This window comes from Cygnus atratus, chromosome 1 (genome assembly GCF_013377495.2).
Source record: "Cygnus atratus isolate AKBS03 ecotype Queensland, Australia chromosome 1, CAtr_DNAZoo_HiC_assembly, whole genome shotgun sequence".
NCBI classification, from domain to species: Eukaryota; Metazoa; Chordata; class Aves; order Anseriformes; family Anatidae; genus Cygnus; species Cygnus atratus.
In genome coordinates, this window is record NC_066362.1 from 26,327,430 (window position 1) to 26,354,354 (window position 26,925).

The 26,925-nt window shown below is 35.2% G+C and overlaps 1 protein-coding gene across 1 annotated transcript in view; it reads left to right on the plus strand.

The window, feature by feature from the left end:
• The window catches only part of CTTNBP2 (cortactin binding protein 2), an 86,774-nt gene that overhangs the window by 53,808 nt on the left and 6,041 nt on the right, over positions 1-26,925 (plus strand). Inside the window, exons 7-19 of the mRNA XM_035544011.2 lie at positions 3,214-3,364; positions 4,490-4,744; positions 7,393-7,510; positions 9,913-10,188; positions 11,188-11,283; positions 11,699-11,778; positions 12,951-13,037; positions 13,121-13,220; positions 18,118-18,270; positions 18,546-18,733; positions 21,601-21,779; positions 25,391-25,596; positions 25,767-25,952. Of these exons, the coding sequence (XP_035399904.1) occupies positions 3,214-3,364; positions 4,490-4,744; positions 7,393-7,510; positions 9,913-10,188; positions 11,188-11,283; positions 11,699-11,778; positions 12,951-13,037; positions 13,121-13,220; positions 18,118-18,270; positions 18,546-18,733; positions 21,601-21,779; positions 25,391-25,596; positions 25,767-25,952 (2,075 nt within the window). The remainder of the gene's footprint in view (positions 1-3,213; positions 3,365-4,489; positions 4,745-7,392; positions 7,511-9,912; positions 10,189-11,187; positions 11,284-11,698; positions 11,779-12,950; positions 13,038-13,120; positions 13,221-18,117; positions 18,271-18,545; positions 18,734-21,600; positions 21,780-25,390; positions 25,597-25,766; positions 25,953-26,925) is intronic.

Sequence of the window (26,925 nt, forward strand, 5' to 3'; positions counted from 1 at the left end):
TTAATTTTCTTCATGTTCTCAGCCATAATACAGGTTTAACAGAGGAAGAAGGAAAGAAATCATTTGTGCACTAAATTTTTGAAGCATAGAGAAATGTGATGTATCATATATAGAGACAAAAGAACATTTATCTAAATTTTCTTAAAAGTGATGGAATCAAATACTTTAAACAACCAAAAGAGTTTTTTTAATGTCTAAGTTTTTGTATCAGTAATTTTGAAAAACAGAAAATTATGTATGAGTCAAAGAATATTTCTAAGAACACACAGTAATTTCCTTTTATCTTTGAAGCTCCTGTTTTAGAAAGATTGGTGTTTTATGACAGCGTGGTTTGAGAATTCTGTCATCTCTTTATATTGAGAACCAGTACACAACAATTCATCCAGATGATTTTTTTTTCCTCCATTTTCTTTAAGTGGAGGAGCTGAAAGCTAACCCCGTGTTTCTTTTTTGCAGCTTTACTGTGTATCACGGAATCATAGGAAATAGAACTGAAAGTTGGAAGCAGCTGTTAGATAACCTCTTCCAGAGCACCCTTATCCAGAATAAAGCTATTTTACAGATGCAAAGATGCAACTGTATCAAGTACATCAGTATGACTAGGGGTCTTTATTACAGACGTTACATTTGTTTTATATATGTTTGGTTTTGTTTATCTTCAATTTTTGATTTTATTTTTTTTTAGTTTTGAATTTTAACATTTGTTTTTTCTGTGATACAATAACATATAGGAGTCAAAGTCTTAGAGTGTTGTTACACTGTGATAGGCCTTGTCCCACTAGGTTGTCCCTATCCTTTCTTATGATCTTCCATGGGTGTATAAGGAATATCAGAGATTGTTGCCACTTGTTAGAGAACTTCAAGCTTATCAACTAAGGAATACCTTTTGCTGGAAGTCTTTAAACCAGAAACACACCAGTAGGTGTTTTGAGCACAAAAATACATATCTAATGAAATGTTTCAGTGTTTTACATAGAATCTGTAAAACATGTATGTGATTTGATAAGATGAATCAAAGGTACAACTTATTTTCTCTCACTAAAATAAATATCTTAGATTTTTTTGTTTGTTTCAATAGGAAGCTGTTTATTTATGACTTAGCCTCACACTTTGCTTTATATTGTCTGCTGTTATGATATTTCAGACTTCATATTCTTTTTCTCTGAGAGTTATTATGTAGCATGAAATCCCGAAACGCTTTTCTTCCTTTGACTTTCTTAGATATTAAACATGAACCAAATCGTAAAAGTGAGTGTAGAATAATAACAGGGCCAGATGAAAATATCAGAGACTGCAAATGCTTCTAGCTGTTTTTATTTGTTGATCACTTGAAATTTCTGGCTCAGCAAAAGTCTGTAATAGGCAAAATCTGGGGCAGTGTTGTAGTCTGTTTTCATTTGAGTGTTCTGTTGCATAGTCGGTGGTACTCGTGTTTCTACAGCAGTAAGAATCTGGGGTTATTGACAACAATAAACTACTATCAATTACACACTATTTGTCTGTGGTAGATTTGCTAGCCAGTCCCCTGTGACAGACATGTCAGTTAACGTTACTCGTGAACTGGGACAATATTGTTGTTCCAGCCATAGTTACGGACTCAGGAAAAAAATTGACAGCTCTTTGGGGTTGTTTGGTAATTCAGAAAATGCTCTCAAGTAACACTTTGAAAAGCATTTCCCATATGGTCCAAACCAAGCTGACCTTAACTGCTCTTAACATAAAAAGTGAGCGTAGCATTTCCAGAGTCATCTAGTCCCCCAGGGAACACTGTAGGATATTCAACAATGTCTTCTTGAAGCTGTTATTTACGAACCTGCAATTAGTCTTCCTTGAAGTGTCAGAGAATTAGAACTGCTAGATTTTTAAGAACCTGCTAGCATCATACAGTACAACAGCTTGAATACAATGCAAAATGGCAGTACAGGTATTTCTGACACAGCAGACTCAAAACTCAATCTGCAGGTGCTTCATGGAGGTGTCTTGCTATGAGCCGATCTTAACACAATTTCTTTGTTTGTGATGATACGGTTAGGGTGCATGTTCAACATATGATAAAGTAGAATGTTAATTTTGTTTTCTTTCAGTTTATTTGAACATTTTCAGAAAATGCAGCTTGGTCATTCACACTGGAGTAAAACAAAAAAGTCTTGAACAATTGATTTTCTGACTAAATAAAACCCTTACTAAGAGTAGGTTTTTCTAAGTGCTTCTGTTTTTTCCTTTGTAATTTCTTACATTCTCATGTATATGTAATATTTTATTTTATTACATATATATAAAATATTGTTTAAAATATTTTGTCATCCTGTTTACTCTAATATGGTTTCCTTACCTTTAGTTATATGGCATTGCATTAGTTGCTCTCAGGCTTCAATGTTGCTATCCTTTTATTTTTATAGACTGATAAATACCTAGCAAGGGAGATGGGGAGTTATCTTACGTTAAAACCTTTTTGAACTGCAGAGGGAACAGGAGAGAATTAAGATTTTTGTAAAGTCTTCAGAGTTGCTGAAAAGCTGGGTTTGGAAGGGGAAAAGGGGACAACCCTGTTATAAGAATCAGGAAGAGAACTGGACTTACTGCTACAAGGTCATGAGGAAGTACAGGATCTCGGATCCAAACTCAGGCCCCTGATGAATCTCAAGTTCTCCTCAGCACTGCACCTCGTCTTCTATCCTCCCTGTTCCAGCAGCTGCTGCCAACACACCCCAAACCATCCTGTCCCTTTTGCTGTCTCTTCCAGTTTGCTTCTCATTTGCTGGTATCTAAAGCTAGCGCAACCAACAAACAAAGCTCCCAGTAATTTGATAAGAGGAATGGGAGTTGCTGTGTTTTGTTTGTTTTCTTCTTGAAACTATTTTAAACATCAATAGTCACAAAAGAAATGCTACTTTATTGCTCAGCTGTCATAAAGTTTTTTATTTGCCTTGTGAAATTGTTTTAAATAACATTTATATAATAACAATAAATACATCTACATTAGTTTAAGATTTATGGGTTTAAAGTAACTTGATTTTCCATCTTTATTGTACATTAGTATAAAATTATATACATATGTATATGTGATGAATAAAATCATGGGTTGATCTGTATCTCTACAATCAGTACTTTACCCTCCCCCCCAAAAAAAAAATAGATATTTAAATATTGTAAGTTTTAAAGTTTTTGAATGTCAAATATGGGATAATTGTACTACCTTATTGTTTGCTGTAGGTGTGCAGAATTATTAATTATGTATCAGGCTGATATTAACCATGCTGCTGAAAGAGGACAGACACCTTTGTACCTGGCTTGCAAAAATGGAAATAATGATTGTATTAAGCTCTTGTTGAAAGGAGGAGCAGATCGAACAGTAAAAACCAGTGTAAGTGAAAGTAGTTTATAAGTTAAAATACGTTGTATAATCCTGAATAATTACAAACACCTAGGAAATATTTAAATTTTCTTTAAAGCTGGAATATGTCATGTCATTTGAAATTAGTATTATTTTCTTTTCATCCTACTTTCCTTTTTTGTTAAGCTGTGTGTTTTGTCTAAAATCTCCTGAGGTACATGACTTCCATATCATTTTACATACTTCAGATTCTGTCTGCAATTTGCTCTACAGACTTCTTCAGCACCAGACATGCAAAACAGGACTCTTCCGTTTTGAATTATTTTAAGGTGGAAAGGTGGAGATAAAGATTTTTTTTCCACCTTTTATGTTATGAGGTATTGTTGTCTTCGAGGGACACCACCCCCACCCCACCCCCCAGATTTGCTAGCCAGTATTGTAATGTCTCATATCACAAATGACAGAATATGGCAAAAAAGAAATCAAGTGTGCAGGAGAAAAGGAGGAGGACTGTCTCAAAATTAACATCTAGGTACTATCTGGGTACTGCTCTTTTCAGGTAGTTTCCTGATTTTTTTTTCCTGAAGATTTTGAAGTAAGCATGACAGTAAATGTGGGGTGTAGGCTGTCCAGAAACAGAAAAGAGTGTTAGCTTCACAGTACATTTTGCTAAGCATATAAGGGATTTTTTGGATTCATTTATGATGGGTTTCAAAAGTAAATATTTTTTTACTTGAGATGAGAGAAAGTTGAGATGTCAAACACATGAAAATATCTGGTAAATTGATTAACGCGATATGATACAGATTATTGATCATTAGTCATGTTAATTTGATACGTAGTAAGGAAGCAGTCTTCTAACAGCAAGTACAGTCCTTTGTTACTTACACTGTTCTAAATGCCTTGAAGTCTCCATCTATTGCCCTGTCCTTGTAGGAAACTGCAAAATTAGTGTGCTACATTTCCTTCCCTCTCATTCCTACACCGCAAACATATACAAGTAACTCCATATTCCCAAAAGATTATGTTGTCACTCTTGCCTATCTTGTCAATTTCCAAACAGAGCATTCCATTCAGATTCATTGCTGATATGAGTTCTGCAGACATTTTCCTATGTGTCTGGTGGGAGTGTGCTTTTTGCTTTTGTTTCTTCAGGATGGCTGGTCACCCATTCACGCAGCAGTGGATTCTGGTAATGTTGACAGTCTCAAGCTCCTGATGTACTATGGAGAGCCAAACAATGGGAACTCTTTACCTGATATAGAGCCTAATTCAGACTACTTTGATTTGGAGAAGAGAGAAGATGGCTGTAGCAGTAGAGGAAAACCTGTTATTTCTGCAGACCTCATCAACCATGCTGACAAAGAGGGTTGGACTGCTGCTCACATAGCAGCATCAAAAGGCTTTAAGGTCAGTCTATGTGAACAAGTTACAGTAATGTGCTAGAATTTAGGCAAGATAAATCCTTTTTTCACTTTGAATACTTTGAATACTTTGGATTTCACTTTGAAACACGAATACCTGAGATTCAGACTTTCAAAGTTAAGCTGAAGTGAATCCCACCCTAAATGCCAGGTTATTGGGTGACATGTATTTAACAAAGATGTTAAATGGATATAGTTTACAGTTGCAGTTAGGGACAATTTAACTACAAACAGTTTCCCTGCAGGAAAAGAAATATTAATCACATCTGTGCAATAATACATTATTTAATTACTTATTTTGGGCAGCCTTTTTATCAGGCAGTTAATAAGCTTGGGGGCAGGAAAACTGATAATATGGAGACAAATACGACAGGTTTAACTGATTACACACAGGAACGTTTCTGGACATGGAATAGTGTTCTTGACTATTGAGAAGATTGATTTATTTATATGACAGCTGTCAGTCAGATCTTACTGTGACACTTTTACCCAAGGAGAAAATAAAGAACAATTACTAAACACAGAACAGAGTGAATTAGGATAATGCAGTGCAATATTTCAAAAAGTGTCTTGTGATTGCATGCCTAATTCAATATCTGCCATTATATTTGCTTTTTTCCTGATAAATTTGCTATGAAAAATTTATAATAGGCACAGATTTGAGAGTTAGTATATTAAGGTATGTTTGTTTATTTTATTTAATGCATTTTTTGACTCAAGAAAAATGTTTGGGCTATTGAGAAGCTAAAGAATGCTTAATACATCTTTTAAGTACTATTAACAATTCATCTCTGTTCTCTAATCCTTTATCTGTACTGCCTCTGCTGTGTCCTTCATGACACTACATGATAGTTGTATGTAAACAGTTCTGGCACTTGCACAGCAGTTCAAGATTGTTAGGCATAAGACGTTCACAGGTGAATTATTGTAAGGCATCTTAGCTGCTTGTTGCTGCTCTGCAGGTCAACAAAACTTCTTATTCTGCTGAGGAAATAAGCCTCATTTTTTGTTCTTTCCCACCTCTTTTTTTCCCTTCTTACTTCCTACTTTTAGCCTCACAGTTTAATCCTCCCCATTCTGCTGTCTGCCACTCATTACATTCATATGAGAAACACTTAACTTACAAACCTGATGAGAATATACAGGATTTTGTTTTGTTTTGTTTTGTTTTGTTTTTCTTCCTCCTGTTTATTTTTTTTATGGAGAATTTAGTGACCTAATTAATTTTTGAAATGTTTGGCAAGTGCTGGAACTGCTATATAGTAAAATCTATCTCACGGGAAGATAGGGCTTAAATGACTGAAATGTGTCAGAGTATCATATGTACTGACAGATTTCTTTCTGTAACAGCAGCTACGAAACAGGTAACAAAAGCCAAACTTGGAACGATTGGAACATTTATAAGCTGCTTCTCTGTATTTTTGAGATTTGTTTCTCTTCTACAATTAGATTCAGAGTTTAACAATATAATAATAATTAGTATCATTAGTGATGGCATATTTTTTGGTTAGGATATGTCCTTGAAGGCATGTCTGAAGATGACAATGCTTTCATGCAAGCCACCTGTGTTGTTGTTGAATGGGTGATCATTAAAAATCAGGAATTAACTGGTCTTCTGACCACTGATTTCAAATCAAAAATTGAAATGTAGTTTTGTGAGGGCTTTTTTTTCCTAGTTTTGAAACACCCATATAATTGATTTTTTTTGGTTACGGTATGATTATACCAATTCAAATTTATCTGCTTGTAGCTCATTTCTAATGAACTGTAATGATTTTTTGCTTTTGTCAACCATGCCCCTCTCTCTCTCTCTCTATATATATATATATATATATGTGCGTGTGTGTCTGTGTATATATATATATATATATATATATATATTCAGTCTTCAAAGTTTAAAAGGCAATCATGCTGTTGGTATCTACACTGTATGATCTACAAAATGTTTGTGCTCTGAGTTTAGTATAAATGCATTGTTATTATTTCACTGCATTGCTACTATGCCTGGAGAAATTTGGGTTTATCTGCCAAAGGAGAGGCTTGCAAGGTGATTTTAAAAGATTGTTTTTCTTTTGCTGTGTACCAGTAAGATGTCAGGCATAATGGAATCTTATACTTGCTGAAATGGAAAGTGAAAACTGGTTCTATGGATTCGTTTGAATAGTTTCCTGATTTAGTCTTTATTAAGCTTTAGAATTGCCTTTTTAGTATTGCTTGAACATCGAGGAACAGATTTTCAAAACAGGATGTATTGAAATGTCTCTGTTGTATTGTATTGTGATGTAGGGCTTCTGTTGCCTTATGTGAATATCTAAACTAGTGGCCAGATGTTAAGAACTGCTCATTTCAATGGATCTGCACTTGATGCTTGAAGACTGTAGAAGCCTGGTTGTGTTATGTTGTGCTTTTTCAAAATCTTCGTTTGATACTTTCAAGACTGGTGTATAAAATATTTTTACACCTTGTTTTCAGCTCAATGAGGAATATTGCTTGGACACTCATATATAGAATTTCTGTAGCTGATCTTTGGAAATGCATGTATGTGAATTTCAGTTAGGAGTCTTAATTGCATATTGGTAGAACTCTGCAATGCAGCAAATGGACAATTAAATAATACAGCTCTTACCTTTGCAGAACTGTCTAGAAATCCTTTGTAGCCATGGTGGACTAGAGGCTGAAAGAAAAGATAAGTGTAATCGAACATTGCATGATGTTGCTACTGATGATTGTAAACATCTCCTAGAAAACTTAAGTAAGTAATTGCTATCAATAATGTATAAAAATCGTTTTAGTAAAAACCTTGTGGGATAAAAAAATTTGTCACCACAAAATTTTCTTACTTCAGCAAGTTACTATTCTCCAAATTTTGCAAAAGCGTATGATAAAATTTTGCTGGAGAGTGTCACATGATTTATATCTTCATGTTTTTAATCCATTTGAAAAGATGGTATATATTGTACATATGCATCCATATCCTTGTAAAATTTCTGAATTTAATATTAGTAGCTAATTTTTCCAAAGCTATTATCTTCTTTGACCTTCATTCTCATCTTTTAATCAAATTCTTGCAGAAAAAATCACTGAGTGTTGGATAGCTGTCATATTTCCTCAGGCTAAGACAATCATCTAGTCTTTAAAAGCACAGTTTTAATTGTCACTTGTTTATAGTGTTAGGGATTGTTTGTTTATTATTCAACGCAAGTCTTAGAGAAAATTTCAAGCAATTTCTTCTTACCCACATGAATAACTTCTGTGAGAAGATTGTTCTTTTCTTGGAACCTGTCTAATTCCTTGTCTGTAAGTTTTCTTAATGGCCAGTAGAGCTGGCTTACCCCTGTATTTCTTGAGTTACAACTTAGTCCATCCACTCACAATTTCTGTTTTCTCTATTTTTCTGTATAGTCAGAAGTACCAGCTTTGTAGATTTGTATGCTTTGATTTATTCACTTTCTTTTGTGTTTGCATTGTGGGGTGTAGGTCTGCAATTAGTGAAGTTCATTGATTATCAACAAACTAAAGAAGCTTTCTCTGAGCTGTTTCTGATTTTCATCTTCAGCTATTATAACATCTAGGTTCCTACCATTTTACCATAGGTGCACAGCTCACTTTATGATAGAAACTTCTCCTCTATGGTCTACTTCTTTATCAGACTGAAGCTAGTTTCCAATGGCTGAATCTGTAGCCTGCTAAATAGATGCTTGTATTATTTTCATCAGTCCTAATCTCCTGTCAGTCTGGTCAGGCTTATCATGAATCCAACTGCTTTTATCAGGTCAGAACCTTTGCACTGCATTTCCCATATAGTTCATTTGTTAAGCCTGTAGTTCACATCACCGCAATCATAATTAGCTCCCCCCACACATGCACACACAGTATCTGATCTGTAGAAGCTTGGAAATAATGCTGTTGGATATGGATGGACACCTCACCAAGTCAAGACTGCATTTTGGGTAAACTGGGTATGTGCCATCCTCTGCCTTCCTCACAATCCAGTAAGGTTTTCACTGTAAGGAGTTACATGCATGTAGGACACTTAAGATGTGCACCGACCTATCTGAATGACTGGGGGCCAGGATTGCCAGCTACTCTGTAGAGGTCACCTGCACTGAAGTTTTGGCATACACTGTAACTCCATCCTAGGGGGCTGTTCCCTTGTAGAGAACCCCCTCTGTTTTTTCTAGTCATTACTCATTTCCATGAAGTCCAGACATCAGAAGGGCAAGTCTTTGATACATTTCTCACAATCCTATATCTGAAGGATGCCCCTGAGTGATCTTTTCCCTATGGTTGGCTAATGTATTTAAATCAGAGCTTTTGTGAAGTCAGAAAATCCTCATTGGTTTGTATCAGCTGAAGATTTGGCTTCTGAACTCAAAACCAAAACCAAGATAATATTGCAAGATTCCAGGATAAGCTGACATCATTTTTTTGCATTGCACTTATTTTAGATTACATGAATAATTTCTGAAATGTACTGGTTTTGCAGTAAGCTTGAAAATAGTTTCATTTTCATTTTTAGTAATCTGATTAATCTATACAGATTGCTGCTTCTCTTGAGTTTTATTCCAGTTTTCAAAGAGTAAGCTTCAAAATAACTAAATTGGTTTTATTGTATGTTTCTTGTATGTGGATGTAAATTTTCTACTTTCTTCTTTTAAAATTTTATTAGCGTTTATTCAATAGCAAATCAAATACACAGTTCTAAGTTAATTTTCTTAGATTTTATTTAAAGACATTTGGCCCAACTGACTGTATTTTCCAGTTATGCACTAGAGCCAATAAATTCCTTTCTGCATTGATAATAAAATGCGCACAACCACAATAAACTGAAATATTAAGAAGCATGCTACTGTCTTAACTTATAATAAATTGGTCTATGAAGAGGAAAACAAAGATTAAGTAAATTTCATCTTTCCCCTAATTATTTGAGCATGATAATACTGATTTTTTTGTAATAGACACCTTGATATTTATTTTTCATTATTGCTCTGATTTTGTGGTGATGACTTGCGCTCTGCTTTTACATCTGCTCTTCTGTAGCAGGAGTTATGTTATGGCTTTCCTTTTAAATATGAGGTGTTACTGGTCTTTAATAATGTAATTTTTATTGAGTTTTACAGTTTTTCTCATTTTTGTTTTTCTGTTTTTCAATAGATGCTCTTAATGTACCTGTAAGGATTTCAGTCAGTGGCATTGAACCAGCCCATTGTGGTACAGAGGAATTTGATACAGAAAACACAATATGTGCTTTAAATATCCGCAAACAGACATCATGGGATGATTTTTCGAAAGCAGTAAATCAGGCAGTGACAAATCATTTCCAAGCAATCGCTTCTGATGGATGGAGGAGCCTAGAAGACCTGTCATATAATAGTGCTGCAGAATCCAGCATTGGTCTCAGTGCAAGCAGTATATTATCTGTCAAACTAGGTATGATTATTGGTGTAATAAAAGCAAAAATGAATGGTTTTCCTGAATTCGTGAAATCTTATTTCATGCCATAGTTTAAAATATACTAAAAGTTACTTGTGACAGTTGCTGAATGTTATCAGTGCTTTCATGTCTATACATTCGTTTAATAAAACATTTTTATACTCACTGTTTAAGTATTACTTACTATAAAGAAGTAGAGTAAGATAAAAATATCTTAGGTTTCTTGATCTTTTAGATGTCAGACTAAGAAAGGCCAATACTAAGTATGAAATTTTGAACATTGCTGGCATGAAAGTATGCTTTTGTTTTAACTGTGTATGGTACTTTAACATCATCTTGGGGACCAACCATAAGGTCCTACGACATTTAGTCCTTTACTCGGTTTAGTACTCCAGAGGAGGTATCTGTATTATATGTGAAACAAACGGAGTTAAACCAAAGCCCACACTATCATCTGTACAGTACACCCAGACTGTACAGTGAATCCAGAATGTAAATCATCAGCCTAGGTAGAACAGAACTACCCCTGTTTTATGTAGCTTCACTTATCAATGTATAATATAAAAATATTTTAAAAGAATCAAAATAATGAGAAAATTGACCAGAATGTGGTAGTACTAACAGTTGCATAGGACACTGAAAATTCATGTATATCATCTTCTCCACCTCTCTCCAAAGAAAAAAAAATTACCACCAACAACAAAATAAATCTATTCCTATTTGACTGTGCAAATTATGTTCTTTTACTTACAGGGTAGTGTATTACATGTAAAGATGTAAAGACAATCTAGCTATTAACTTGTCTATTAATTGGCAGAAAACATCAGTATCATCAGTCATATATCAAATAATAGTATAAGTATAATTTAGTACATGAGACTGGTCTATTTGTCAAATTGGTCAGTGTATACAAACAATCTGTAAGTAATTGTATATGTGTAAGTATAAGATACTTTACATAGATGCAAAGAATCTCTCATTTTTTCTTTTTGATAGGAAACATTTCATGGTCAACAGGTCAGATTTTTTCCCAACCACCATGGGACTTTCTGAAGAAGAATAGAGCTGAACATATCACAGTGTTTTTGATTGGTAATTTTCAATTCATATTTTTCAGTTTTGACTGTTTAAACACTCCATGAAATACATAATTTGAGAATCATTCACTGCTGGTTTTGTTCTTCAACATTACTCAGTCCTTAGAAAAATCATATCCGGTCAATTGTTTAGCTTGATTTGGAAGGGCTTACAACATTTAGAAAATATGGTGGCACACAAAAGCCCTACTGTCTTTTTTGATTGTATGGTAGTAGCCATTTTACGTATGTCATGGATAACTCTGAAGCTGTGTAGCTAGATGCCTTTCATTTCTTTGTTATTTTAATTTGCATAGCCTGTAATTTTAGGAGATCGCTGTAGAAACAGTATAAAAAGCATGTGTATCCATTATACATGCTTATCAACATGAGAGATTTAGAAACGTTATTTGCTTATCTGTTTTTTAAAGGACCTCAAGAAGGCTGCCTAAATAGTGTGACTTATGCATCTATGATCCATCTTCAGACTCTTCAGAATTACCTCCGCCTGGTGAGTACCAAGCTAACTTCTCTCCACATGCTATTCATATGTGAAATTGTTACATTAATAGAGGTGACTTAAAAAAAGCCTCCTACTCTAGGAACATCAAGATTTCTAAAAAATTAAGTAGGATGAAAGCTGCTACTTTAAAATAAAATTCCCACTAAACATTCTCCCAATAATTTTAGTCATGTGAGGGCACTCCCTTCATTCTTTAAACAATTGCCATCTGATTAACTTTACTGTTTAAGAAAATATATTAAAACATCTTTGATATCTTATTTCTTTCCAAAGTGATTTCATTCTACTTTTTGAGGGAAAAGTAAATTAGAAATCATGTAAGCAATTATTTGAGCCTTTAATTTTATTATCAGCTTATATATATAAAAGATATCTATCTGTGTGTATATATGTGTGTGTGTATATATGTGTGTATATACACATATCCTGTAACTCCTATAAGTTATTTAATATCTGAAAATGTAGGGATAATTGGGTAATGTGAGTTAACTTTCTTAGATCATTTGTTTTAACATTGATCATTAAATCAGAATTAGTTTAAAAAACTACATAAATTCTGCTATGTCCTAGGATAACATTTTAGGTTGCTTAGAAGAGCAGTTGTATGTCATAGATTTCTGCTGTGTTCAACGATATTGCACAATGATGTGTGTGTATTCTCTTAATTATTTTTTATAGATGAAGTAATTTTGCAGTTAAGATAGACAAAATAATTTTTATTCTGCTATGTCATAATTTTATAATTAACCCATTTCAACTGGAAATAAAGTCCTTACACTAAGTCCATAAGTCCTTTGCAGTGACTTAAACTACTCTTTAATGATTGTAACATTATTTTGATATATCTATTCTAATGTGAAAATGTGATTATCTGTGATTCCTAGACATATCCTTCTTACATGAATATTCAAGTTAATGAAAAGAATATTTTTTTCATATGGTTTTACAAATAAAGATATAAATAGGAACTTCCCCTTTGAAAATATTGTGGTACGCAAACATTGTCTTTTATATCTTATATAGTAAGAATTATCAACTCCAGTACTGCAAAACAAAGAATTTCATCATTTATTAGGCTCTGATTCTCATGTGTGTAAAAGAAAAAAAAAATAAAAATCAAGTCTATGAACTTTCAAGAATAACGTATTGTCCGTATGTAGGTTGAACAATACCGTAACGTCATCTTCCATGGTCCAGAAGGAAGTTTGCAAGACTACATAGCATATCAGATAGCGGCCTGCATGAAGGTATTAACACGAACATATATCGTAAATCATTTTGCAAATTGGAGTATGTACCATTTCACCAGATCCATACATTTTCAACACAGCAAAAACAGGTGGCTGCAGGATCTACATGTGATATCGTTAAAGTTGAAGTGGATGCTGGTTTCTCCAAGGAGCAGCTTGCAGAACTGTTCATCAGTAGCGGTAAGCTTATTTCAGCAGATTGATTGCCTTTGGTAATTTGTAGGAAAGTTTTTAATTGTACAAAGAAAATAAATACATTAAAACATTTTGCATAGTGGGTGACATGTTTTAACAGAACTCATGGTTTTCCATGATTTTACTTGGGGAATAATGGTAAGCGTCTAAACTGAGGTAGAAATAAATACGACAATCCAGTAGGGAGCTCTGTCAAAAGTTCATGACATTTAAGTAAAATTAATAGTTCGTTATATGTTTTTTTTTCTGTCTCGTTCCTTTTTCCCTTTGTTTGTGAGCCTTTAAGTTGATTGCTATGGTTCAAACCTACTGAATGAAAAATGAAAGTATTATTGCCTTATTGTAACTGTTCAAATGTTTAAATATATATGGGAAGAGAAGTTATAATTACTAGTTCTTAAAAAGCCAGATCACTTGCTTTTGATATATGCGTGTTCACTGGATACTTAAGTGAGGTTCTGTGCCCAATTTTTGTCATCGGGGCAGGCAAATGTTAGTGTGCTTGTATTCTGTATCTCATTATTCCAGGATAAAGTTAAATTTCTGTTAAAATGAATAGTTTTCTTTTAATAGATGGGAATAATTACTTGTATGCTAAGTTCCCTTTACTTGGGTGCTCCACAATGAAGTATTCTCAGAGTGCTCCATAGGTTGTACCTGTGTGTGTTCACGATGCATGATTGATAAGAGTGAAAAAAAGGTCACAGTAGCCAAAGTAGGACGACATTGAGAATGGTCAAAATAAGTATGGAACCAGAAGAACAGAGGCACATGGATCAGTCAGATGTAGCAAGGAGGACATAAAAAAAAGGAATAGAATAATGCTAGAAGTAAAGGACCAGATAAAATTTTCTCTGGAGGGTTTGTTCATAAGCAGGTTGTACTGCATTCTGCATACTCATACGTTTAAGCTGGGATTTCTTTTATTTCGCCATCATATTAACCATACAGTAATAATAATAATATATAAAAATAATAATATACAGCAATGTATATGAAATATAAAATAATTTGTAATATATAACATATTACACACAAGGTATTAATATAAGAGCCTGAAGGGTGATAGGACACTTTTTCTTCTTTGGTACTGTCCAAATTAATTTTGGCTCAAATACAGTTTTGCTGTTTGAAAGCAGTTCTCAGCTATGCAGCTGGTTTCACCCCTTTGAAGTCTTCTCCTTTTTTTTTTCCATTACTGTTTTATAAGTTTTTAGTTATACTTTTTGTTAAGAAAAAACAGCAATATAGTTTGAATCTAACCTTGGTAGCAAGACTTAATTTTCATCCAAAAATGCTGGGCCTTTCTTTTATTACTCTGGCTTATTCTAGAGTGCTAGGATTTAAATTTTACCTTTCATCCAATATGTTCATTCACGTTAATAATAAATGTGACATGTCATTACTTTTTGAGATGGCCTTGTATTTCACAAGCTGTGAATTTTATGTTTCACTTTCTCTATTGAAAGAGCCTGGGTTTTAGGCATTTGAAATTGGTATGTCTGTGGATACAGTCTCATGTTCTATCATGGTGAAACTTTGAGACAGAGCTTTGAGAGGATCAGCCCCTAACTTTTCCTTCTCAATATTGGCAGACCTGTGTGCAGTTCTGGGTGCCACAGTATAAGAAGGACAGGAAACAATTGGGTGTCCAAAGAAGAGCTACGAAGATGGTGAAGGGTCTAGAGGGGAAGACGTATGAGGAGCAGCTGAGGACCCTTGGTTTGTTCAGCCCAGAGCAGAGCAGGCTGAGGGGAGGCCTCATGGCGGCCTGCAGCTCCCTCACGAGGGGAGCGGAGGGGCAGGCGCTGAGCTCTGCTCTCTGGGGACAGCGATAGGACCCAAGGGAACGGCATGGAGCTGGGACAGGGGAGGGTCAGGCTGGGTGTTAGGGAAAGGTTCTGCACCCAGAGGGTGGCCAGGCACCGGGACAGGCTGCCCAAGGCAGTGGTCACAACACCAAGCCAACTGGAGCTCAAGAGGTGTTTGGACAGTGCTCTCAGACACATGGTCTGATTTTTGTGTGGTCCTGTACAGACCCAGGAGTTGGATTTGCTGATCCTTGTGGGTCCCTTCTAACTCAGATTATTCCATGATTCTGTAATTCCTGGTGTAATTTCTGTCTATGTCAGTTTTTGCTCTCCCAGGAAATCCCAATCACAGCTGGGAGGTAACGTGTGCCAGTGATTATTCCCACATACCGTTTTGAGTGCCACCACACTGCTGGGAGAGAAGAAGAACACTTAGAATTCAGTTAGGCTTTGGTGTTTACCCTGCAGGCCAGAAACTCATTCATGGTCTGGTTTATTTACTAGCCTCTGCGTCTGTAGGAAAGCTACTTTTTGAATGCTTTACTCCAAGTCAGTAACACACTTTTCTTAATAGCCTGTGCTTGCATTTCAGCATTGTGCAGCTGTCTGAGTCTGTTCTGATATCTGTTTCTTTCCCCATTGTTTTGTCACATCTTCTCCCCTAGGAGAGCTCTCTCTTCCTCTCTCAAAATGGTTTCATCAGACCCAGAGGACTCTATTTAGGACTTGGTAAACCTGTCCTCCCTGTCCTCCCAGCCATATCCTCTTAGTAAAACAGGGCAGTATAGTCAGGAAATTGCAAATATGCAAACAGCAATCATCAGCTACAGTCAGTCACTGCAGAAATGAGTATGGTTCAGTGAAGGTCATGTAGGATGGGAAACCAAAGTACTCAGTGAGCCAAAACTTCAGGGAATTGCTGGTTGGAAGAATCTTCTTGTCAAATCTTCTTGGGTGTTTTTTGTTTGGCTGTTGTTTTTGTTTGTTTGTTTGTTGTCTTTTGACTTCTGGGATTTTGCATGCAACCTCATGTCCTCCTCATAGAACTTCAAAAGCTTTCCAGACACATAAGAATGTGGTCTCTTGGAAATAAAAGAGCATTATAGGTTCCAGAAAAGCCCTCTTGGTCTTGGCTTCTCCTTCAGTGGCATTGAAATATCTGAAGATTTCTTTATGATCACCAACAGGTCTGACATCAGTGTCTTCAGTTCAGTCATAACCTAAATATATTCAAAGACTGATCTCAATCTCCTTCTCACCTAGCACAAACACTTAATGTGTTGCTGCCCAGCTTTAACACCTGAAGAAGTGTATATTTGTCTGCTGGAACTCAGTCAATTGCTTTCTCCTGGAAAATTTCATATTTGGAAGTACCGTTACCTTTAGCATTGTAAATACCGAGCAAGTTCAAGCCTAAGTGATACAAGTAATTAGAACTGATCTGTTTCTAATATCATTCTTAATCAACAGAAACTCAGAGAGGTGTCAGTTTTGCCCCTAAGTGCAGGTGATTAATTTAGGCGAAAGTGAAGAACAGTGAGTGCATCACTGAATTCAATGCCCAGGTACTGCAAGCAACTATCTTACAGTTTCTTAACAACATATTATACATTTTTGAAAACTAGCTAGATCTCCCTACTCGTTTTTTGTTGTTTGTTTTTTTTTTTCTTGTTTTCAATGAGTCTTTCTGGAAGTCTGTTCCAGACTACATTCCCATGTTTAAAATCTGATTTCCAGCCTGAATTTTTAATGTATGGTTTAAATGATGATTTCTTTTGTTTGTTTATTTTAGCTAGCTCTTTCCCCTCATAACATTTACACCCCATGTATGTATACCATGTATTTGGAGACCATTCTTGTTCTTTATCAAAGTTTATTTTTCCTAAACAAAACAAGCTGAGACTGCATAATTTGATGTGCCTGTTATTTTCCAGACTTCCTATGTCCTTGCGCTTTCAGTATTGTGTTGAAGATCATGGTACTCTCTTGTTTTCACCCATTAAATTCTTTGATTTCTTTGGGAGTTTTTGTGTGTGTGTTTTGTTTTGTTTTGCTTTTAATGTCCTTTAAAAAATTTGTGATTTACATTATTTTTATAACTGATAGCCATTCTGGTTTTGCACTGTTACTCAACATTTTCCTTCACAACCATCTTTTGAATCACCTTCAAAAAGTTCTGAAATAAAGCAAAGGACACTCAGGACAAGTGTTTTGTTTAATATTTGTATTAGAGAAACGTTGTTCTGGGATTTTGTGTTACGGGAATACTTGCAAAGACAAGTGTTTGCCCAGAGAAGTTGTGGATGCCCTGTCCCTGGAAGTGTTTAAGGCCAGGTTGGAGCAACCTGGTTTAGCGGGAGGTGTCATGGCAAGGGAGTTGGGATTAGATGATCTTTAAGGTCCCTTCCAACCCAAACCATTCTATGATTCTATAACAATGGCTATTTAGGCCATAAGGTGTTGAAATCAGAAAAAAAATAACGGAAAATATTTGAAATGTGAAAAAATGAAATATATAATTTTAATGCCTGTTAGATTCAGATGCTACTATTTGTAATCAAACTAGCCTCAAACTAGCTTTGATTGTTTAGAAGTTTCTTAGAGATATGGAGTGACCTTTTGAAGAGAGGATAGTAGCAAACAAATAGTTAATCTCATCAAGTGATTAAGTTTCATATGAACATGGAATGTTCTTTATCCATTTATCACTGCATGGAATAAAGAGTACATGTTAAAAGCTTAAGACGTATTAGCAGCAAATGAAAGAAATGTTTCCAGAGATCTCTGCTATCGTCTTGCTATTTATTTTCAGTGTCCTAAAATCCTTTCTATATATGAAGATTCCATTATAGTCATTTCAGGATTATTTTTAGCTTTTTTTTTTTCCTTACTGCACAGTGTGAGATTCTTTCCATTGTTTTTATGCTTTTCATTTTGAATATATTGTAGAACATGTTAAAAGGAAAAATAAAATATAAAAAAGCCTTTGTTGTATGAGTAGCATTAAAACTGTATACGTAAATAAAAATCAATTTTCATAAGTAGACATTAATGGGATTTTTATATTTCAGCTTGTCTTGTCCCAGTTAAACAGCCTCCTGTAAGCAAGACAACCATTGTGATTTTAGAAAATCTGGAGAGAGCTTCTTTATCTGAATTACTAGGAGATTTTCTGACACCTCTTGAGAACCGTAGTTCGGAAAATCCTTGCACTATTCAAAGAGGTATTTTTAAAGAATTTGGTATGGAGAAATGTTTTTACTATGGTTTTATTATAATGCACGACACTTGGAGGGGAACTTGGAGGAGAAAAACATAATTTATTCAGTTTTTGTGGTTTATTGCAAAATACGATTAGCTAAAATCAGGATGTTAAATTTTAAGGATAATTTGTGGTTTGTTTTTATCTTTCTAATAAAAGCAACACACAGTTACTTAATACGAAATCAGGTAGCGGCATTTGGGTATTTTAGTAAAATGTTTTATGTTTCATTTTTAGCAAATGGAGCTTCTGGTGCCTTTTACTTTCATGAAAACTGCTTTTTACTGGGGACAATCGCGAAGTGTCATCTTCATGGCTCTGACTTGCTAGTCCAGCAGCATTTCCGTTGGGTTCAGCTTAGGTGGGATGGGGAACCAATGCGTGGTTTGCTTCAAAGGTTTTTAAGAAGAAAAGTTATAAACAAGGTAAGCACAATTTGAATCAGCTTCACTGATTTTGTTTATCATTAAGTCTATGAAATATGTACAGTGGTAATGTAAAAAGCTGATCAGATAACGGAATTGTTTCAGGAAAAAGATATATTTCCAAGAATATTTGGACTGTCTATCTGTAAATGTCATGCTTGACTTGATATAGGAAGGTATGTAACTGTGGCATAAACACACAGGTTGGCTACAAGAATAATACTGCATGTAGTTGCTTATCCACCATATGAAATCTCCTTCAGTAATTTTTTTCATCTTCTGTGTGAGCATGATAAGGAAGAATCTGTTCAGCAAATATTAAAACCCTTTCTCAATAAATTGTCTGTACATCTAAAATAGGATAGTTATATGCCCCATGTGTATTGTCTAAGCTTTATGCAGCAAAAAGAGTTTTCATAAGGAATTCAAACAGGAAAGAGAGGTGAGAAACATCAGTAAGGAGGTTGTTTTGAGCCAATAGGCCTGCTGAAGTTGGAACAAAAGACCAAAGAGAATAAAGATGGGAAGCCTGTTTTAAAATGAGTAAATAAATGGAAAGGAAATGGGAGAAAAAAGAAAAAAAAAAGAAAAAAAAAAGAAAAAAAAACCATGGGCAAAAGCAGAACTGGAATTTTGAACGTTATTTGGAAAAAAAACATTCCAGTGTAATTGTAGCTGTTGTAGACAGGCAGTGTTAGAGAGGGGGAGGGGAGTTTAATCAGAACATCTGCAAAGGAAGATAATCTTGGCCACAGAGTTTTGGACAGGCTTAAAAAGAGAGATTGTTCTAGGAATAGGAAGAACTCAGTAGTACAGAGTCCTGATCTGGGACAGCAGACCTAGTGTTAGTTCAGAGTGTACAGCTGTACATATCTTGGTTATCCTTGGGGATGTCATCTTTTGTACCCTGTGCCATCTATCACAGTCTCATTTATGAAAGCTTACTGATTTGTAGAGATTGTAAAGATGAAATTTCAGTCATGATAGTGAGGAAATTTTAAAACATTCCTAGTTATACTCTAATAGCAAGAACAGGAATACAGAATATAAAGAATAAAGGGGAATGTATCAGTTGAACTCTTACCAGATTACTCCTCTTAGATTACTTTTTACAGTTTCTTTTTTTCTCATGTTTACTTTTTTTTCCCATAAGTTTTAAATCTTTGGAATTGTTATGAGCGGTTGTCTGGCTGAGTCTGAATGATTTCCAGAATCCTTGCAAAGGATGGAGGAGAGTAGCAATTGTGTGTAGGCAAGAAGGTAGGATGGTTGAAACTTCTGTCTTGCAAATATGCTGTAGTGCTGGAATGAGATACAGACCAGAGGACAGTGCAAAAGTATGTATCAGAATTCTCCTTCATCCTTTAAGGATAGAGGTTGTGTTCTCAAGCCTACACTGGAGAATATCTAAAGTGTGATCTAAGTCCCTTTATGAAAGGACAAGGAACACTTTGATCCTAGGTCATTAAAGATCAGAGAGAAGGACTTTTCTTCATTTAAGTACAAGGCCAAGAAATACAGCAAAGCTGGCAGTTGCAGAAGCTGCTGTATTTTGACTTGGTTGTAGGCATGGACTGGATCAAACTGCTTTGACTACCTGCAGCGTTGTGTAACATGTCATTTTCAGGCTATTTTGTTTAGTCTAACAGCAGTCCTTAGTCTCATAGGTAAGAGTCTAACAGTTAATAGGTTCCTACCTCTGACTGAACTTGAACAGAATTTGGGTAATTGGCTCATTTTTTTTTTTTTTTTCTGTAAAGCATGTCTGCTGATGGTGGCTATTTGGAGGAAAAAAAAACAAAAACAAAAAGAAACAGCATGTCTTCTTGTATCTTCATCTTAAATAATGACTATGAAGGCCCAGTGTATTAACATGGTTTTGGTTTTTGTTTTTTAACACGTGTGTGCGCCAAATGATTTGAGTTTTAAAATAGGGGAGACCAATGTAAAAAGTAGAAGAAAAATTAATCTGTTTTAAAAATCTAAGGGAAAATAAAAGCACCTTCATTGTTTCAACAGTACAACAGTAGACTATTTCATAGATACTTGCTCTTTATTTTAATAACTTACTTGTGCATTAATATTCATGTTTTCAGATTAAAAGTTCTTTTTTTCCTTGTTTTGGAGATGTATTTGGAACAGTTTAAGTGTTTTTCTACATTAATATTAAATTGTTCACCTGTAGACTCTTAGTTGTTCAAGAAGCTCTGGCTTCAATGCTGGCAAATACTATCCCTAGTGCATCTTTTAAAGCTTCCTTTAATTCAAACTGTTCCAGAGGATAATCCTAGGATTAGGATGATGAAGACTGCAATTTGGACTCAGATGAGATAGAAGATCTTTTTGGCATCAAATAATTTTCCTTTAACAAGGCATACTAAAAATGTAAGTCTTACAGGAAGGCATTTTTCCTTCACTGCTACTAAATATAAAACTAAGTTAGAAACCCACTGAGTATATGCCTGGATCAGACATTCCTGCTCAGTGTGATGGTATATTCTTTTATGTGGCCTGTTTTTATTACACATATTGCATAGGATATGGTAAATGCCTCTTGTATTTCTAATGTTAAACACCATATAAAAAGCAACGCAGTCAAATTTGTGTCTCAGTTTCCCACAACAAAGTAGGGGCATGTCAGTTCACTGATAAGGAGTCATAGTTGGGGAAATAAGGTTTGATACAAGAAGACTTCAGTATATGTCATAGAAAAATTTGACCAGTTTTTGTCTGTTCTGGTTCTCATGACAGGAGGAGGGGGGGGAAAAAAAAAAGGAAAAAAAAAAAACAGGCCTTCTTGGTGCTTCAGTATAAGTGTTTACAGCAGAGGTCTTGCATTGTGTCAGTCATCTTTTCTCTCTCTGCAGTTCAGAGGCAAAGTACCTCCTCCATGTGATCCTGTGTGCAAGGTCATAGACTGGATTCTTGCTGTTTGGCACCAGCTGAACTCTTGCTTATCACGTCTTGGAGCACCTGAAGCTCTTATGGGGCCAAAACATTTCTTCTCTTGTCCAGTGGTGCCAGGGCATGGCCAAGCAACAGTGAAGTAAGATTTCTATTTCTTGTTTGACCCTCTTCAGTGCCAATCAAATATTTCCTACCAATATAGCAGTTATGTTTCTCCCCAAACTCATCTGACTCACCATCCTTGGAAGTATTTTAGCGGAAGTTACTGAAAGCTTTAAGACTTTTGTTTGGTATTTAATTACCAGAAGGGCAATTTTGAAGGACAGAAGTGGGAACTGGGTGTCTAACACTGGTTGAAAATCAGTCTTTTGTTGTGACCTTTCAGTTATTTTCCAACACAGAGTTTCTAAAATAGTGTGTGTACGGGAATGGCTAATTTTGCTCAACCCTTTAAGGGTTCTGTTCTTCATTCCAAGACGGTACCGTAAAGAAAACTTTTCATTAGGGAACAGATCAAAATAAGAATCAAGAATTCTGAGCTTGACAAGTTGGTAAAGTTTCCTTTTGAAGTTACATATGAGAGAAATATGGAGAAGTAGAATGCTTTCTCACCCTTTCTAATGTCTGGTATCATTTCTAAACACATACAGTTTCACGGAAGTATTAGCTTAGTAAATAAAGCAGATACATTCTTTTTAGCTGTGCACATGGTTAGATGTCCAGTGAAATCAAAGAAGAATGATGAAAATTTGTCTTTTCCTGCCTGGTACATATTGCTTGAACATCTGCTCACATTCCAACCTATGCAAATATTAGCAAGTGAAACAAGAAATACTTACAGAAGTTTAAGGTATATTGATTTCATTATAGGATGTTTGGCTATATTAGAAAGGTAACGAGCCCTAATTAAGATTCAGACTTACTCAGAACTCAAATGATGTGCTTTTTTGGAGTATGTGATGTTACTTTTCTCACCATGTTTCACAGCATTCTCCTTGATTGTCCCTTCTGTTCCCTCTCTGACTTGTCCCCCCTACCAGCTTCTGCTCACCCTTAGTTCAAGGTCTTTTTCTTAGTGCATACACTAGCTTTCTCACCTTTTTCTATGTCCAGATCTTGATAAATTTTGCTTGTTTATTTTCTCACCTCTTTCTAAAGGGCAAGGTTTTCTAATATCCAGAGTAATTATCAAATTCTAAATGTGGATTTAGCATTGGCTGAAAATGTTATGGTTGCTATGAAATAATAAATGAATAAAGTACACCATGCATTTATCTCCTGTCTTCCTCTTGATCCGTGTCCACTGAAATGTCTTAATCAGTTATTTATTGTAATGGTATCAGCAGAGGGCAGAAAACGTGTTGCTTAGATACCTTAAATATGCATTTCTCAGTTTGGATTTGTCCTGGGTAACCTTGACTAGATTCACAACGAGGTATTTTGATGTAATTACCACATCTCCATAATATCTTTTACAGTAGTGATATGCCACCTGACTCTTCATTTTAATGCAGTTTTTGTCTACTAGTAAACAATCAGAAAGAGCAGCTGTAGTGAGCACTTACTAGACACTTCAGGTTTAGCAGCGTGATGCCTAATAGTGTAGTCATATAACTAGCAATAAATAGGTTTAATTAACAGCTCACTGGTTGGTGATATTTCAATCTAATTAGCCACTCCTGTCCTCTTGCCCCTCTTCTCCCCTGCTATTCTGCTGCTTTTTGCATTTGTCAAAGCCTTGCTGAGTCAGTTCAATTCATTAACATAGTAGCCAGCTATCTGGAAACTGGGTTTGTTCTGGGCTGGGTGTTAGTGCAAGGTAAGTAGTAAAACCAGACAACTGGAAAGGGAGAGGGAGAGAGAAGGCATAACAGGAAATTGTTTCATGCTGTGTGCTGTTTCATGTAGCTTCACATGTTTTGGAGAGTAGACTGAATAAATGAGGAAAATTTTAGCTGCATTTTTTTGTTTATGATCTAGAAAATTAATGATGATGTTCCGATGGGGAAGAGTTTCTTTTTACAGCTGTTTTTCAGGGATGAGTGATACTATATCTTTCCAAAATATCGGATACATCAAAGAACTGGGGACTTGATCAAAATGTGCACAAATGAAAACCAAACATAGGACTGAATTTAAACACCAGGCTGGAATTTTATTAAGAGAGGATGGCACTGTAAAGCCCATTAACCATTAACTGTTAGATTAAATGGGCTAAATTAATTTTTATCTCTGCAAAATTCATTTCTGACTATTCCTACTAGCAACATTGCAGACTGTCAGAAGCTTACATAAGCAAAAAGTGAGAGATAAAGTTATAGTTCAGCAATTTATAGTAAACCGGTGTTTATTTTCATAGCTTAAGTCAGCTAGCAGAAGCAAACTGTGTCTATATGGAATGTATCTACAACATCATGTTAAGAAGCTTAAAGGAATATTTTAAATATGCATTTTACAGCTTATTAACTGTACTAATTCTTTTGTGAACTAATATAACTTTTACCAAGCTTATACAAGCACTTTAGAGTATAATTATGTCATAAAAATTCAATCTATGCTTCATAACTAATGAAAAATATATATTAAATGACTCAAGCATTCTAAATTTAAAAAAAAAAAAAAAGTTTTCTTTCTAACCAGCCAAAAAGCCATCATTTTGGGTAATAAGATGGCTTCTGTGTATCAGCATATGAAGAATATGGTTCACCTCAGTGAAACAGACTTTTTAGCCTTCATTTTTTCTGAATGGATTTCTGCAAAGCTGAAGCATCATTATAGCCTGTAATTTCATATAGGCCTTTGATATAATCTATGTAGCTCTAAATTTTACTCATCTACCTCCCACAAGATGGTAATAAGGAGGGGAGAAAAAAAAAAGTTGTATTTGATTTTAAAAAGATTGATATAGTGTGAAATAAGCCTTAGTCCTGAAACTGCTAGCCTTTCTCCCCTGTGACAAATACCACTAATTTATTTGCTAATACACTTAGTTTTCACTCCTGTGCTAAAAAGGTGTAATATTTCTCTCTTAAGCAAAAATCCCACAAGAACCACATCCCATTGAATCAATTTTTTTGTAATCTGACCCAGTCTCTAAACCAGACAATCTGGAAAATCCACAGCATCCTGGAAACACAATTCACTATAGACCAAATAAACAAAAGGAGAGAGAGAGCAAGGCAGCTGTATGAAAAGAAAGGTCGTGCAAACTGGATGAGTTTGGAAATGGAAGAATACTAGAAAGGGTGCGATCAGGACTGAATAGCTCTTTTTTCCCACCCTGGCAGCAAATATGCTATGAATGAACACCTGCAAGCATGGAAACTTTTCCATGTTCTGGCAAAGGTGAAGGAGAATTTGTTTTTGTTTTTGTTTTGGTTGGTTGGTTGCTTGCTTTTTTTTTCTTTTTAAAATACACAAATACTCATTTTTCTGGGACATTCTTTCTTTAAGCTTTAGAAAGAAAACGATGGTTTATGTTCTCATTTGAAAGAGGAAAAGCATCAGATGGTAAACAGTTTGCCAAAGCCATCTGAAAAAAAAATAAGTCAAATAATTGAATATAAAGCAAACAAATAAAGCCTGCCTTAATAAAATCAGTTCCTTGCTGATATTGGGTACAAAGGGGTGTCCAAAATATATGTGCATCCTGAAAGCACAAACTCTGATGTGCTACTCAAAGTATTACTCACAAAATCTGGAGGGTTGATAATTTTCTCTGAGGCTGAAGGATTGTTTGTGCACCTACAGGTGGATGTCCAAGTTATGGAATGCTGTGATAGCTCCCAGAGTTCAAGAAGCAATACTCTCCAGAGCCTCTGTGAAGAGACCGTCTGTACCAGGACAAACAATAGCCAAAAAAAATCCCAGTCAAGGTCAACAGGCTGTTGTTAAAGCTGCTCTCAGTATATTGCTAAATAAAGCTGTTTTACATGGCTGCCCTCTACCCAGAACAGGTAAGAGTGAGCAATCAGAAAGGCAAGTAGTAGTATATTGCCAAAACGGGGCTTTTAACTGTTTGGTTCCTTTTGCAAAACTTCCACAAAACATAACAGAGTTGTACAAATTAGTCAAAGAAGCACCATTTGCAACAGTTCTTTCTAAAATTGTTCTATTTTTGTTTCAGAGTTAGATAATTACATAGCAGATTTTAAGGGTGGAAACTTTCCTTTATCCATGGTTTCAAGCTACAAAAATTGTGGTAAGAAAAGAGGAGAGAATGCTTCTTGGAGAAAAGTGAGTACAAGTCCTCGCAAAAAGTCAGGCCACTTATCCTCCCAGTCATGGAATAAGCAGGAGACAAATACTGAAGGTAAAGTTTTCTATTTGAATTGTAGGGAAACAAAAAAAACAAACAAACAAAAAAGTGGGGGTTTAAACTGAGTAGATAGGAATATAACTTTTTTCCACATCATGAATTAAAAATTTGCTACAAAATAGCACTTGTGTTTGTTTACTCATTTAAAAAAATGACTTTTTTTTCCCCAAAAAAATTGTTTCTTTTTCACTATGAGGTAACCTAATCAATTTCAATTCCTTTTTTTTTTTTTTTTTTTTTTTATAATGCCCTTCCTGGTGTCTGATAATGAGGTAGGCTTTGGGTCTGATGGTGGGAGATAGAGCAGGTTACACATCATACTGCTGAGAGTGATGCTCTGTCATTCCCTTCCTCACTACTGGCTGTGAGGAAGCTTCATTACTTGATTGCTTCCCTCCTTCATCCCTTAAATCTGCACCTGATTTAGAGTACACGCACAATGTTTTAGAGGGTTGTTTTGTTTTTTAAATCTTTATATCATGTAAGGCATTATGTCACTGGGTTTATGGGTGTGTATAGATGTGGAAGCTCTACTAGTAGCTGACACTTTTGAAATGTGTTTTCACCTCAAGATCATAAGCCATCTAACAAGCAGTTTATTACAAAGGGATATCATCTGGATATATGTAGAAGCAGCATTCATTCTTTTGCAAGTACACATCTGTCTAGAAGGGACACTTTGGAATGCTGTAACCAAATGCCATATCGAACATGAAAACTTCTAGAGGACAAAACCAAATTACTTGTTTTTGCTTTCTGAAAATGAAGGTAACTCTCCTTTAGACAGGAGAGTTAGGGAAGAATTTAGAGAGGATTTTTTTTTTCCTTCATTTTAAAAACAGGAAGATTTTAGTCTCAATTGCCTTATACATAAAAGACTGAAATACCTGATGCCTGGTACTTTTTAATGTTAAATTGAACTATTCATTTCTTCAGCTCTTGTTCAGAAAGAAACCTGCTTTTGCTG